Genomic DNA, 15,741 nt, shown 5'->3' with positions numbered 1-15,741 from the left:
AATTACAAAATTAAAAGTTATTATGTGGTAAAAATTATACTTTGACCCCCAAAATGAAAAGATTTATATTTAGTCCTTTCAAAAGTGATGAAATCATAAGTTAATACAAGATAAAATTGCACTTTAACCTCACAAGAATATAATTCAATTCCTCCCCCTTAAAAAATTTTTCTGAATTCGTCCCTACACATGATAATATGTTTGACACATCAGAATTCGAAAAAAGCAAAACTTAACTCAATGAATTTACAATTATCATTTGGTGAAAATAGATTTTTAAAATTTAAAAAATACAGGAACTAAAAATGATCAAATTAAAATACAAGGATTAAATCCATAATATTCGCAAAATACAAAGACTAATATTAGAATTTGAAGTAATCTTTATTAGGGTTTTTATATATATTCCAAACATATTGTGGGACAAGAATTCAAGTATATTTAAGTTAGAAAATCTACATTTTAAAGTAAAACAACCTATAAAGAATAAAAAATTATGCCTTAACCCCAATATTGAGCACCTAATTTTGCATCCTTTTGTCGGCGGGTGGAACGTCGCACAAGTGAAAAATCACATTAAACCAACTGAGTTGAAATGAGCCCATGCATCCTGAGATTCCAAAGAGGGTAAAATCACATAATTGTATTGCGTTAAATCCGAAAACCGATCTAAGTAATATTCAATTCGATTTTGTCATAAAAAAATAACAGTTTAAATTCAAAAATGATTTGAACTTGAAATAATTCGAATTTAAAATTAATCGGAATAAGTAAATCTCATATAGTTTAATTTGAATATCAAACTTGAATGACAAGACTCGAGTTGATCAAAACTTGAAATGACATTACCCAAATTTCACATACCTAGATGATCTGAACTTTAAAAGATACAAACTTGAACTAATCCAAAAATTTTAAAATCCGTATCTAAATTTTTAATTTTATCTCAATTTATTCTTAAAACTATGTTAACCAATAAGAATAAACATGACACATGACATATTCTTGTACACTTTTTTTTAACTAAAATAAAATGAAACTGATAATTTAGAGACAATTTCTCAATAAAAAAACACTTTAAGAATCAATATGGAAATGAGATATAATTTAGGAGAAAAAACAAGGGCTGGCCTAAGAAGAGCCAACAATTGGCAAGTCTAAATGCCATTGCCCTAATAGGAAGACATGTTGGTCAGCAACATTGTATGAAATTTCAACTTGTCTTAGCTTGGACTTTGTTTGTAGTACAATAATTGATCATATTAGACAAATTTGGTAGGCCAGCAACTGCACCATAGCCAAATTCCAAAGCTTTACTTCTCTTGACACAAATTTAATTCAGAATTTAAAATTTCAATCCGATTAATTCGAATATAATAAATTGATAATTTAAATAAAAATAATAATTTTAATCTAAAACAGTTCAAACTCAAAATGATTAAAATTTGAAATGATCTAAATAAAAAATTCAAAATGACCTAAACTTGATATTATACGACGTGAAAAAAACTTAATTTTTAAACTTAAATGATTCTCTGAAACAAACCGAACTTTAAAACTTCCAAACTCAAAGTAACCCAAAAATTATAAAATCTCAAATTGATCATACACTGATAAATCTAATCCAAACCTAATTCGACTCGTCCATTTGACAGTTGTATCAATACGTGGATAAATATTTGAATAGGAAATCATAATATTACCTGTAGAAAATCAAAGACAATTTGTGCAATGTATTTTTGATCTGAGGCAGCACCTTTTTGTTGTAGTTTATCTGGATGTAGACACAATAGAGCTTTTTGATATGATCTTTTCACTGCAGGTCCTTCAATTATGTCCATGAGAGGCACTGGCTTCCAACCACTGTTAGGCCAAAGAACCTGTGTGTTTGCAATGCAACCATTGTTAGTCTTTCAAAGGCAAAAGGCAAGTTCTTTAGATTTGCCTCAAATTTAGAATATGATCAATACCGGAAATGATCAAGATCTTGAACGATTCGAATAAATAAAACTCAAAATAACTTGAAATTACCTAAACTCAAGATGATTTAAAAAAAAAAATCCTAGAAGCAAACTTGAATGATCTTAACCCAAAACTAATCGAACCTTAAATAGCACAAATCTAAAACAACTTGAATTTGAAATGATCCAGATCTAAAACTTGTCTAAACTTCAAAATGACTTGAACCCGAAATGGCTCGAAAATTTTAAATTTTGATTTTAACTGTTATAAAACCAACCTGACCCGCCTAATTGACAAAACTTGTGTTCCCTTAAGAATGACTGTCCTTTTATCAGCTATATTATTAGGTATTTCTTTTAATTTGCTTCATACGGCACGTAACATTCCTTTGGGACAGTATTTTTACTTGTATTCAAAAATCTAATCCGATTAATCTGAATATGATCTAATTTCATTTGACTGTAAAAGTCAATAATCCTATCCGATCAATCAAAACTTGAAATAACTGAAACTCAAAATGGTCTAAAACATGTAACCTAAAATGTCTTAAAAGTACAACTTACTATGACTTGACCCTAACCCCAAAATAAAACCTGAACTCAAAATAACCTAAAAATTTTATAATCCAAATTAAACTTGATCCAATCTATAACCGATCCGACACGGCCAATTGAGCTAATAATAACTGAAGTTGGATCCATTGCTACTTACATATTGCAAGGTTGACAACAGTGAACGGATGTTTCCTTGTTTTCCATTTGACCATTGCTGTATTTTAGCATCAATGGCCTGCATTAAATAATGTAAGAGGCTGAAAAATGTGAAGCAAAATGGGAGTTATTTTTTATATAATTATTACAAGGAATAATGTGATTTTTTCCCTTGAATTTAACAATTAGATCCATTTTAGTATCTGTATTTTTTTTTATCCTTGAACTTGTTAACTAGATCCATTTTGGTCCCTAAACTTGGATTCTGTTAAGATTTGATGATGTGATCGATGTTATTGGAACATGATCAGACGGATCGAGAATTGATTGATATAACATTCCGAATAAAGGAGATGAACCACTTGACTCGAAAACTGCTTGAAATTGGTAAAAATTAAAAACGGGACAAAAATCGATAGTTGAACAAGTTGAATCGGTTTAATAAAAAAATTTAATTTTAACTTTTAAAATTTTAAAGTTGAATCAGTTGAACTGGTTGAATAAGGAACTGATGGTGTGATCTATTCAACAACCAATTAGATTATTAAAACACTGAATATAACACTCTGGAGTTGTACTACATCGTTAAACTATTTTTTTTTTATGTTTAGGGTCCAAAATAGACCTAGTTGTCAAGTTCAAATGCTATAATGGACCAAAAAAGAGTACATGTATCAAAGTGGAACTAATTATCAAATTCAGGGGCCAAAAATTATGTTTCCTTAATTATAAAAGCATTTTACATTACCTTGATTTCTTCCGGATCAATACCAAAATCTGGGAAAATTTTCTCTTCTGGTGTTTGGTCTTCAATCTGTTCTTAAACCAAAATATGCATCTCATTAGGGTTAAACCAAAATCATAATATAAAAAAGAAAACCTACATGCTTTAATGGCTAATTAGATTCATCAATTCAACAGGTCGAATCGGTTTTAAGTGTTGCATCAATCCGGGGTGATTTCAAGTTTGAATTAATCGCGTACAAATTAATTTGAATTCAGATTGAACAAGTTCGAGTTGTTAATTTTTTAAGATTAAATCAAGTTGGATCGAAACTATATTCAAGTTAAGTGGGGTCAAATATAAAAAAAAAGAAAATAAATAACAAATTTTTATATCAATTTTATTTTAATATGCAATTTAATATATAAACTTTGTAATTATACATATAAAATTTGAATTGTGGTTCATATGAATACATGGAACTTTGATTTTGATTCAATTGTACACATTTAAAGAAATAGATACATACGTTTATTTTCATACCGGATTAATATAATAATTTGTGTATGTAATATATCGATATAAAATTGTGCTAATTTGATAATATTGTTAGTAATTACTGAAAATTGAATCAAATCAAAATTTTATGTATAAAATCACACAAAATCAAAATTCATATATGACATTACACATTATGTCAACATTCATATACAATATTGCATATTAAATTAAAATTCTTATATAATTTATATATATATATGAAAAGCATATCACTCATTAACTCAACTATTGCTATGGAAATGGATAGGTGACGTACCAAAAAGTTGTCCTCGGATGATTTTGCAGGATCTTCGATTACAGTGTTGAAGCCATTAGAAACTGATGCCAATAAAGTAAGTAGATAATTAAATTCTAAAATTGATAATCGAATCAGTTTAACTACTAATTTTTAATTTAATTAATTGGTTTGGCTCGATTTTGACAATTATCTCTTTAATAATAATAAAAAAATAGTTGGGAGATATTTAGTGCAAATAATAAAAGTCGCTCCATTATAGAGATAAAATTAAATTAGTTTTTTTATTATTAAATGGATTGGTTTAAACTTTCTACTATTAAAAAGAATTAAATAAGATAAAATCGGAATATTTACTGTTTAAAAATGGAAAAAATTAGTTTTTTTCATTTGCAAAATCATAAAAATACTTTTAAAATATAGCTTTATTTGATTCTTTTTGGGTAAACTGCAGTAGAGGTCACTCAATTATAATTTTTTATTTTTATTTTTTGGTCATCTAACTATGAAAAGTTTAAAATAGTCACACAATTATTAGTAAATTTTTTTTTGGTTACCTAACTATGAAAGGTTATAAAATGGTCAGCCAACTGTTCAAATTTGTATTTTTTTGGTCACTAGCTGGCTAATGTAAAAATGAAAAGACCCAAAAATCAACGATAGTTGGGTGACCAAAAAAGACAAAATTAAAGACTTGAGTGATCATTTGTAACTTTTATAGTTGGGTCATTACTAATGTGGTTTACCCATTGTTATTAATAGTATAAGAACTAAATTGTTTCATTTAATTGTAAGACTAACTTGATTTGGTCTCTCTAATAGAGGGATCTGCCAACCAAATTCACCTTTCCTAAACCAACATGCATAAAGTAGTAGAAGAATAAGATAAACTGACCATGATCTATTAATGAACCATTGTTGTTCTTTTGTGCTTCACCTTTACTCATATGATCTGCAATGGCAACTTGGGAAGATGGTTTCTTCTCTTGCATTGTAGGCATATGAAATTTCACTTCATTTTCATTCATTTGAAGATGATTTGGTTCATTCTCTGGCTTTGGTGAAGCATCTTGGTTGAAAATTTTGATGAATTCTTTGACCTTTCCTCTAACTTTGCTTTTCCCATTATCCCATGAGTTCCTAGGTGAACCTTTTGCTCTTGTTGTAATAGCTTCTATATTGTTGGAATTGGCCCTTTTTGTAGTATTTGGTTCCTTGATGTTTCCATCATCTAGAATTTCATGTAATTTCTTGTTCTTCTCATCTGCATGATGTACTAAAATAATATGAAAAATCAATTCTAATCCGAATTTGAATTCAAACACGATTTTACCTAATTTAATTATAAAATATTAAAAATTTAAATTAAATGGTCAAAACCCGAAATAATCTAAATCCGAATAAATTGAACTAATGTATCAAATTGAAATGATCTCGATTAAAAATTACTTAAACAAATGACCTTTTACTCTTGTAGTGGCTTCCATATTGGTGGAATTAGCACTTCTTGTAGTATTTAGTTTCTTGATGTTTTCATCATATGGTATATCATGAAATTTCTTGATCATCTCATCATTACCTACAAGAAAACAATATGAAAATCAATTCTGACCAAAATTCAAAAAATCAGTTTAATTAATTTAAATTTAAATTCAATTTAACCCAGTTTCATCATAAAAAAGTATCAACTTGAAGATATCAATTAAGGGTGGAACGTTGTTGGAGCTAGAAGGCTCCCCCCCTCCCCATTTTTTAAAATTAAGTTTTTAAAAATTTTTAATTAAGCATTTTAAAAAGTTAATCCCAAATTTTTTTATTAAGACTCTAAAATTTTAAAAATTTCAATTAGACCTCTTGAAATTTTGAAAATTTTAAGTAGTCCCCAAAACATAATAATATGTTCCGTTGTTATTGACCAACCCAGTACAGAAATGATTGGAACCCAAAATAATCAACTTAAGATGACTAAAACCTACAATGACCCAAACCCGAATGAATTGAACTTAAGTATAAGACAAGAATAAAAATAAAATAACTTAAATTAATAAATCAAAATAACCTAAACTCAAATATCCAATCCAAAATACTCAAAACTACCTTTTACTATTGTTATATTGGCTTCCATATTGATGTTTTCAACATCTAGAATTTCATATAACTTCTTTGAACTCTTCCTAGAAATGTCTTTTGTTCCATCATATCTATTCATCTCATCATTGCCTGCACAATGTAGAATAAAAACAGTATAAGAAATAGCACATAAGCACCAAAATGCATCATATGGGTATAATTAGGGATTTCAATTTTAATTTAAACTTGAAAATTCAATTTAATTAATTTAAATTCGAATTTGTTTCAATTAAGTTTAATAAAAGAATTTAAATAATTCGAATTCGTTAAAACCAACATAGAAATTATTTAAATCTATCATAATCCAAAATAAAATGACATGAACTAAAAAAAAAAAGAAAGTCTATAATTCTAACTATCCCAACCCAAAATATTAAAATAAGAGTAAATTATACTAAAGATCACTAAATTATTAATAAGTTTATGTTTTGGTTACTTAGTTTTAAAAAATTACAAAATAGTCACTAAATTATTTGAAAATTTTCATTTAAGTCATTGAACTATTTGAAAATTTTTATTTAAGCCACTGGACTGTTAATTTTTTTTAAAAGTCCGACTAACAAGTTCTAAGTGATGATACGATGATCGGTATGGTGGGTCAGTACCGATCAACGAGTAGAAGAATATATCTTAGATCCAAGTCGATTTGAAGACCAATGTAGGAGATCGAAGAAAAAAACTGTTTAGATTTTGATTCGTAGATTCGTGATATTCAAAATTATTTCATTAAAAAAATTGAACTGTAGAAAGAAGGGGAATAAGAACTTTCATCGGTACAGGCAGTGCGAACAGAGAAGCATATGCAACAATGCTTTTAACAATCCAATGACTTAAATAAAAACTTTCAAATAATTTAATGATTATTTTATAATTTTTTTAAAATTTAGTGACCAAAATATAAACTTACTAATAATTTAGTAACATTTGGTGTAGTTTACCATTAAACAAATAAAATTGAAATAATTTGAATGAGTTAATCATAATGTCAAATCCAAACTTAAAAAACTTAAGATAAACTTAAATGATCCGAACCCAAAATACTCAAAAGAATTTAAGCTCAAATTGACCCAACCCAAATTCATCCGTACCTTGTTGGTCTTCATGTAAAAGCAATTCCAGAGTTTTAAGCTGAGGCCGAGAAAGGGATCGATCATCTTCCTTAATAGATCGAACTCTTTCTCCGTCTCCATTTCTCGAATCGATTCTAAAAGATTTAGCATTCACCGACGTTCTATCACCGGAGACGAACCAATTATCCGATCTGCTATCGCATGTCACCCATCCCTTAAGACTTGAGCATCTCTGCAATTTGTCGCCATTGTTGGAGATCTTAGAACCATTTGAATCTTCGATTGAATTGCTTTTTGTTTCGTGATCGTGCCTGGTAGCGTAATAGCTTAAGCTATTTGAAGCTTTAACCTTGTTTTGTGGAGAGGCAGATGTTGGGAGGTCAATTCCTTTGTTCAAAAGGCTGGGGAAAATCAAAATGGCAGCAAAAAAAGTAAGCCATTGGAGTAAATAGAGCACGAGCTTCATGCCAAAATTTGTTGAAAAATCGTAAAAGGTTAAATTTGGTTTTGGTCACTCTAATATGGTCATATTTATAATTTAATGCTTGTAATTTTTTTAAAAAAAAGGTTAAAATATGTCATAAATCCCTGTACGCTTTCAAATTTTGGAATTTAGTTCATATACTTTCATTTCTAAGAATTTAGTCCCTCTACTTTTCAAATTTTAATTTTGGCCTTGGTCAAATGGTACAATTGCTATTTTAAGCCCTCTAAAATATAAAACATTAAATTTAAATATTTTTAACACAATATTTTTAGCTTTAGCCTCTGGTAATAAGCAATGAAGTAGCAAAAGGTTCGGCTATGGAAAATCATAATTTTTTAATTTCTATTCTAAAAATCATCTAAACACTATGGTTGGAGTCGATGTTCGATTTTTTGATTTTTTTTCTCCACCCTAAGCATGGGCAACATTAGAAGGGACAACCAGGACCTGACCCCTAAAATAAATAATTTACATTTTAACTCCACTAAAATTTAAAAATTTATAAATTAATACATAATAAAATTACATTTTAACCTTTTTAAAATGATAAAATTATGACTTAATCTTTTTTAAAAATCATAAAGTTTTAAGCTTACAATAAAAAAATTACATTTTAACTCTCATAAAAAATTTAATTTAATTTCAACCCTCAACAAAAATTTCCTGGCTTCTAAGGGTGAATTTAGGGGGCAGGCAAGGACCTTGGTCTCCAAATGAAAGTCATTCAATTTAGTCCCTTTATGAATGATGAAAATGTAAGTTAATATGTGGTGAAATTGTACTTTGATCCTCTAAAAATGAAAAAAATTATATTTGAGCTGTTAAAATTTTAAAATTCGCTAAAAAAATTTTTGTATTCGCCCCTGCTAGCTTCACCCCTGGCGCTAAGCAATATAACATAATGAAAGCCGAAAAAGGAAAAGGTGAGAACCGAACCTGAACCGACTAGGCAATGAAGTAGCAAAAGGCTCCGCCATGGATGGTGGTGCAAAAGGATCCTTCATTTCATATTTCCTCGGCGAAGAACTCAAACACCGATCATTATTCCCACCAAAAATATCATTAAAGAAATCAGCATTCGAGTGCCTCCGCTGGTTCATCCCTTCTTCACCGCCGAACACTGGTTTTTCACTTGAACCGGACAACCATGGATTCTTCGACGATGCAGAAAAAGATATTTCATCACTTGAACCGAATGAAGATGATGATGAAGATGATGAATCCCTGTTTTCACTAAAACGGCGTCGTGTCTCGTGCATCGACGATCTCCTCTTCGGCGGACCGCCGAAGACGTCATTAAAGTCTATATCTGAGCTTAAAGCGACACCGTTTTGTTCTTTATGTGAAAATCCTTGCATCTTCAAATGCTTTACGAACTGTCAAATTTTGCAGAGGAAAACTGATGAAACGAATGAAAATTGTTTTATAAGGACCAAAAAAGGGAAAAGGTTTAAATATGCTTTAGTATTTGTACTTTTCAGACTTTTGAAATTTAGTCCTTTGGCTTGTATAATTTGAAAATTGAAGTTCGATTAATAACACTAGATTATGGTATGCGGTGGATGTAAATGAGACATTGGTGGTCGCAAATCATTTGAGTTTCACTAAGAGAATACTCAAATTTAATTCAGTAATTATTAACCTGAGTTTGAGCTTGAATAACTAGAGCTATTGGTCGAACCGATTCCAAGCTTAGTAATACTTGGCTTGTGAGTCTTATTGATATTTTTATTTTTAGTATATATTTTGAATATTTTATATTATTAAATTTAGTTTTTTCCCTTAATATATATTATTAACCTTAAGCTTAATTATCGAGCCAAGCTTAAGCTTGAGCTTGGATATGTACAAGCTTAATCGAGCTCGAGCTTGAGCTAGAGTACAAAAATTAATAAACAACCTTAATTGAGATTGATCTCAAGTACCTCGATTATATCTCAAGTCGAGTTCTAGCTTAAAAATAGATGTTCAATTGAGCTTGAACTAAGTATGGAGCTCCAAATTTCAAGTAGAATTCAAGCTCAAGCTTGCCAATATTCAAGCTTGGTTCAGCTCGATTTCACCCCTATATTGGCACACCCATGATGTAATATATTTATAAAAAAAATCGATAAAAAAACAAATGAAACTTTGATTCAAATAACTCTAGTATCGTTGAGATATTAAAGAACATAATGTTTTCGGTAATTTCTCAACAGAGTTATTGGTAATTTTCCAATTGAATTGAAACCAGGTGACATAAACTCAGTTAAGCACTTAAAAGAACAGTATAGATACATTCAAATCAATAATGTTATTAATTAATTTTCAAACCAGGCAAATAGAATGGATTAAATTTCAAAAGTCCAAAAAGCAAAGGGATTGAGGCCAAATTAGACCCAAAAATTCAAAGGTGGGGTGGGGGGGGGGGTTGTTACCTGTTTGTCCAAAGATTTGAAGCCACAAAGGCTTTAAAGTGATTTTGTCAGTTTGTTTATGGATAAGAGTAGAAAAATGCCAAAAATTGAAGGGTTTATTTTGTTATTAAGTGGAGACCATTTTAATAAAATCTCATGGCAGCCATTAATTCATGAATTTTTGTGGTACGATGTTTTGTCTCACTTCGTTTTCTGCAAATCTGTGTTATATATCCATAGCCTGTTATTATGATTTTCCTTTTCTAGTCCTCGAATCTGTTTTTTTCCTCTTCAAGAAGGAATATAATGGTGACTTAACATTAAAGCTTATCCAATTAGGGGCCCAATCTTTTTTTAATTGGTTTAGTTTATTTTTATATATAATCCTCTAACTGTTTTAATTGACCTAATTAGGGGTGAACCCAAATTTTTTTTAAGAGATCAAAAATGATTTATAAATGTTTAAAATGTAAAATATAGATTTTATTATGTATTAATTTATTTTTTCGGAAGGACTAAATAAAATATTTTTCTATACCAAAAGAAAAAAAGAATGTTTTTCATTTTTAGAGGCGCCAAAGTATATTTCTCTCCTATATTAATTTATAATTTGATCATTTATTGAAGGTTAGAATTGCAATTTTTCAATTTTGGGTCCCTTGTATCCGCCCCTAAACCTAACCAAATCGGCTTAACTTTATTTTGTTTGATCAATTAAATCGGTTAATCGCTTTTTCTTTCCTGTTTTCTTTTAAAATATGTTTAAAATAAATTAAAAATAAAATTATTAAATAAATTAATTTAATCTGTTCGGTTATAAAAGCCAAAATTCATTTTTAGATTACATTCGAGAGAAAAGGGTAGATGTGTAATCAAGTTGAGTCAAACTCACATAGGGACAACGTCAAGCTCTATTCAATTAGAAATTTGAACACAATCGAACATAAATTTCTAAGCTTGAACTCGACTCGAGACTTAAGTAACCTACCCCAGTTCGATTAGTAAGTGCAAATATATTTCATAATATAAAAATATATTAAAATGAAAAATTCAATAAGACTAATGAGCCGTCTAAACAAAGTATCATAGTGCTCGAATTCAACTTGATTGATAGCTCGAGTTCAAACTTAACTCGATAATTACTGAGTCCAAATTAAGTTTTAGTCAATTTATTTGGTTCTTAATATATAAAACCCGAAACGACCGAATGAATACCGAAACAAACAGTCTTGAGGAAAAAAAAAAACTAAACAGGTAATACAATATGCAGACAAGACAATGCAGCAAACAAATTATAATGGAAAAAAAAAACAACCAAAACCTTAGTTTGCATAATATAGCACAAGTGTACTAATTAAACTGCTTGTAAAGTTTGACAAAAAAAGTTTGACACTCTAGAATAACGTATTTTTATGTATTAATTATGTATTTATTCTGAGTATGATCCTGCTAATTTGAGCCATTTATGATCTTTTATCTCATAGGGACTAAATTTGAGGCAAAAGTGAAATTAAGGGCCAAAAGCGTGAATTTAGAGATAAAATGGGCCAATGTGCGACACAAGGAAAAGTTAGTGCCGAAAGTGCAAGCATGGAGGACACAAGGGTTGAAATGCAAAAAGAAGAGATTTTATTTTATTAAACTCTATTTTAATTATATTAGGATAATTAATTTTGAGATAATTATTAAGGATTATTTTTAGGATTTTATTTTATCTTTATTTATCTTCAATTAAATGTATTTATCTTTTAGGAATTTAAGTAGAATTAGAATATTTCCCCTAGCACTATAAATAGGGGGTGAAGTGACTCAAAAGGGGGCCCATCTTTTCTTTTTCTGTAAACACTCTCTCCCTAAAAGTCTAGGCTTTTGTTCTTTTCATATTTCTTTTCAATAAAATCTTTATTTTTATTTTATTTATTTTCTTTTCTACCACAACCATGAGCCACTAAACCCATTTAGCCGAAGATTGTCAAAAATCCCCAAAAGGGTTATTGAGGCTTAGAATCCGTACTTAGCCCTCTCAACGAGTATTCATCGTTTCTCCGCACTATGGGGCTGACGCTTCCGTCCATGTCCCTTAAGAAGTAAGCTTTTCAACGTATGCAAAGGCGGCCGCTTTGTATGTTTTGGGAAGGTTGCACAGTCGATTCGTTAGCTTACTGCGTCAGAGGTTGGCGAGCCCAAGAGACAATGGCGTGGGATTCGCCATTGAGAAGCGTTGATCTAGCATAAGACGATCCCACAGAATCGATTGTTGGCTAGAGTCAGGTTCCACCAAATTGTAAGTCTAAATCATTGGAGCTGGTGGTCGTAGGCGTCCTCTTCCACTATAACTGGCTTATTCGGTTTAGGAAGGATCATCTAAAAGCCGAGGATTTAACCCAAGGCGGAACGAGACAACTGGAGGCTAGAATCTCCCATAAGAATTTTCTTTCTCTCAACTCTATTTTTTATTTTTTTCTAATTTTCAATTCAATATTCTTAATTCTGTTTTTATTTTATTTTTCGTTTCTAGATCCAACAATTTAATTCTTCTATTGTTTTTATTTTTTTTAGGAACGCAGGTTGTCTTGGGCAAGACTCTGCCTGGGATATCACGAAACAAGATATTTTGCAAGTCCAGTCCCTGAGGATTTGACCCTACTTCCCTTTTACTATTCTTTTCATTATTTATTAGGGATAGGATATTTTTGGTGCTTTCAACGACCGCATCAAATTTTGGCGTCGTTGCCGGGGACTGGCAACGTACTAATCTTGTTTTTTTGTTTCTTATGACCAGATCTGCTCCAGGTACTCTTGCGTTCGATTCAGAAATTGAGAAGACTGCTAGAGCCAATCGCAAGGAGACAAAGTTACGAAAAAAGCAGTCAGCGGTGGTTGGAACTCAAAGTAACCCACCGCCACAAATAGAAGTCGACGACGAAGCTGAGTCTAGGGTTAACGAAAATCCTACTCGAACACTTGAAAGCAAAAAAGTAGAAGTCGACTCACCAGAAGAAGTGCTTAACGCTAGGGTTAACGAAAACCCAAATTTAGCACACGAACCAATGGCTCAAACAATTCGGCAACTGGCCGAAGCTCCAACAGAACAACCGCCATTATGCATCGCGTATCCTACTATGGATACTGATTTTGAATTGAAGTCAGGTTTAATCCAGTTATTGCCAACTTTTGGTGGGTTACAAAATGAAAATCCCCACAAGCATCTGAAAGAATTTCATATGGTTTGTCTTAGCATGAAACCTCAGGGGGTAACTGAGGATCAGATTAAATTGCGTGCTTTCTCTTTCTCCTTAGCAGATTCCGCTAAGGAATGGTTATTTTATTTACCCCCTGGATCTATTACAACTTGGGCTGATCTATCTCGTTTGTTTCTGAACAGGTTTTTTCCAGCGTCTCGAGCAGTTGAGCTAAGAAGAGAGATCGTTGGAATAAGGCAAAAAGAAGCTGAGTCCCTTTACGATTATTGGGAGCGATTTAAGAAGTTGTGTGCAAGCTGCCCACAACATGGTATAACAGAGCAATCTCTCCTCCAATACTTTTACGAAGGTTTGAAGCCCATGGAGATGAATATGGTAGACGCTGCTAGTGGAGGAGCATTGGTCAACATGACTCCCCAACAAGCGAGAGACTTGATCTCCACGATGGCTGCAAATTCTCAGCAGTTCCGAGCCAATACTGAACCCCCTAGAAGGGTTCACCAGCTAAGTAATTCAACCTTAGAGGATAAAGTTGATAGACTTACTAATATGATGAATTCTCTTATTGCAGAAAAAGCGAAGACAGCTCGATTATGCGGAATATGTACTACACCTGATCACACAACTGATGCATGTCCCAGTTTGTATGATGATGCCACGGTCCATCTGGATGCTGTTGGAAATTTCCCTGGGCCACCACAAAGGCAGTACGACCCCTACGCTAATACCTACAACCCAGGATGGAGGGACCACCCTAACTTAAGTTATGGGGCAAATCTACAAAATAACCAGCCATACCAAAATCAATTTTCACAACAGCCGCAAGGTTCAGGTAATTTTCTAGAAACCATGGTCAATAAGTTAGCAGCTAATGTTCTTGATTTTCAACAGCAAAATCTTAATTTCCAAAAAGAGATGAAGGATTTCCAACAAAAAACCGAGGCATCCATCAGAGAGTTGACCACATCGATCGAGAAATTAACCTCTCAAGGGAAGCTGCTGTCGCAAACAGAGCCAAACCCTAGACAAAATGCAAATGCAGTGACGTTACGAAGCGGAAAGGTACTGGAATCGATTCCTGACAGGAATCTTACCCAAAAAATTGCCCAGGAAAAACCCGAAAAAGACGAACAGGTCCGACCAAAGTCTCCATTGCCTAAAATTCAACCTCCATTTCCAGAACGATTCATCCAATGTCGAAGAGGTAAAGAGGACAAGGAAATTCTTGAAACATTTAGAAATGTCGAGATCAACATTCCGCTGTTGGATGCCATCAAACAAATACCACGGTATGCTAAATTTCTTAAAGAGCTTTGCACTAACAAGCGAAAATTGACAGGTAATGAAAGGGTGAATGTTGGTGAGAATGTATCCGCAGTATTACAGCGGAAAATGCCGGCAAAATGCAAGGATAGGGGCATGTTTGCAGTACCATGCAAAATAGGCCATCTGGGAATTAAAAAGGCTATGTGTGATCTAGGGGCTTCTATAACAGCGTGTTTGGTTCGCCGTATTACCCAATCCATTACGCCCCGATTACGCGCGTATTACATTACGCCCCTAATCCGGCGTTTGGTTCGCTGTATTAGCCATTACGCGCGTATTACATTACGCCCCTAATCCCCAAATTCCCGTGTTTTACAATCCGTTCTCAAATCGTTGTATTAGCCATTACGCCCGGCCTCCCTCCCCATCTCTCTGTTTTACCCTCCCTCCCTACCCGACCCTCTCCTCTTCCGTCCTAATCATTTTCTCCTCCCATTTCCCACTGATTCCGTTGATTAATCTGTCGTCATCGTTTCTTCTCGTCTCGGCCACCACCGTTTCATCATCATCTTCCCCTCTCTCCCTCTTTTTGCATACCTTTCAGAAGGACTCATACCTTCAAAACACAGTGAGGGACAATCTCAAAAGAAAATGGAAGATTTGATAACAAATTTGAGTAAAAGCCTCGGCTCATTCTGCAATCACCTCAAAGCAGCTGCGACGCTCTTAAGCAATCCATCGACCGCCGCCCCATCCCTCTTGGTTACCCACTTACCCCCTCTTTTTTTTTCTGAAGTACTTTTTCCCCCTTCTATTAACGAAATTGTTCTTTTTTTATTTTGATAATACTTTTCGGGACTCAGATTCGGCTTCATCGACATTCGTCCAATGCCTAAACCGCCGCGTTTCAACCGCCACTGCCGACCTCAACCTTCTCGAATCCATGTCCCTCGACACCGTTTCCTTCGAGGAACTCTTAGGTCACTGTTATCAAATC

The 15,741-nt window shown here is 32.3% G+C and overlaps 1 protein-coding gene and 1 non-coding gene across 5 annotated transcripts; both read right to left on the bottom strand.

The window, feature by feature from the left end:
- Positions 1-371: 371 nt before the first annotated feature.
- On the bottom strand, positions 372-9,283 carry LOC107940081 (J domain-containing protein required for chloroplast accumulation response 1). Of its 4 annotated transcripts, none has more exons than XM_016873501.2 (10): positions 8,816-9,283; positions 7,411-7,793; positions 6,290-6,412; positions 5,655-5,771; positions 5,130-5,468; positions 4,214-4,275; positions 3,421-3,486; positions 2,674-2,751; positions 1,704-1,880; positions 372-610 (listed from the first exon to the last, which is right to left on the bottom strand). In XM_016873501.2, exons 1-10 carry the CDS (start codon positions 9,235-9,237, stop codon positions 572-574), a joined length of 1,806 nt encoding a protein of 601 aa, XP_016728990.1. In that variant the 5' UTR covers positions 9,238-9,283; the 3' UTR covers positions 372-571. The 4 variants fall into 4 exon arrangements, with proteins under 4 accessions (XP_016728990.1, XP_016728988.1, XP_016728989.1 ...); XM_016873499.2 differs by having other exon boundaries at positions 5,088-5,468; positions 8,816-9,282; XM_016873500.2 differs by having other exon boundaries at positions 5,088-5,456; positions 8,816-9,282.
- Positions 9,284-13,685: 4,402 nt separating this feature from the next.
- Positions 13,686-13,792, bottom strand: LOC121218967 (small nucleolar RNA R71). Its single transcript, XR_005915449.1, has one exon. It is a non-coding gene; the product is annotated as a small nucleolar RNA R71 (small nucleolar RNA).
- Positions 13,793-15,741: the final 1,949 nt, after the last annotated feature.

Source organism: Gossypium hirsutum, chromosome D06, assembly GCF_007990345.1.
Source record: "Gossypium hirsutum isolate 1008001.06 chromosome D06, Gossypium_hirsutum_v2.1, whole genome shotgun sequence".
NCBI classification, from domain to species: Eukaryota; Viridiplantae; Streptophyta; class Magnoliopsida; order Malvales; family Malvaceae; genus Gossypium; species Gossypium hirsutum.
The sequence above is the reverse complement of the archived record's forward strand: the minus strand, read 5'-3'. Positions and strand labels throughout refer to the sequence as shown.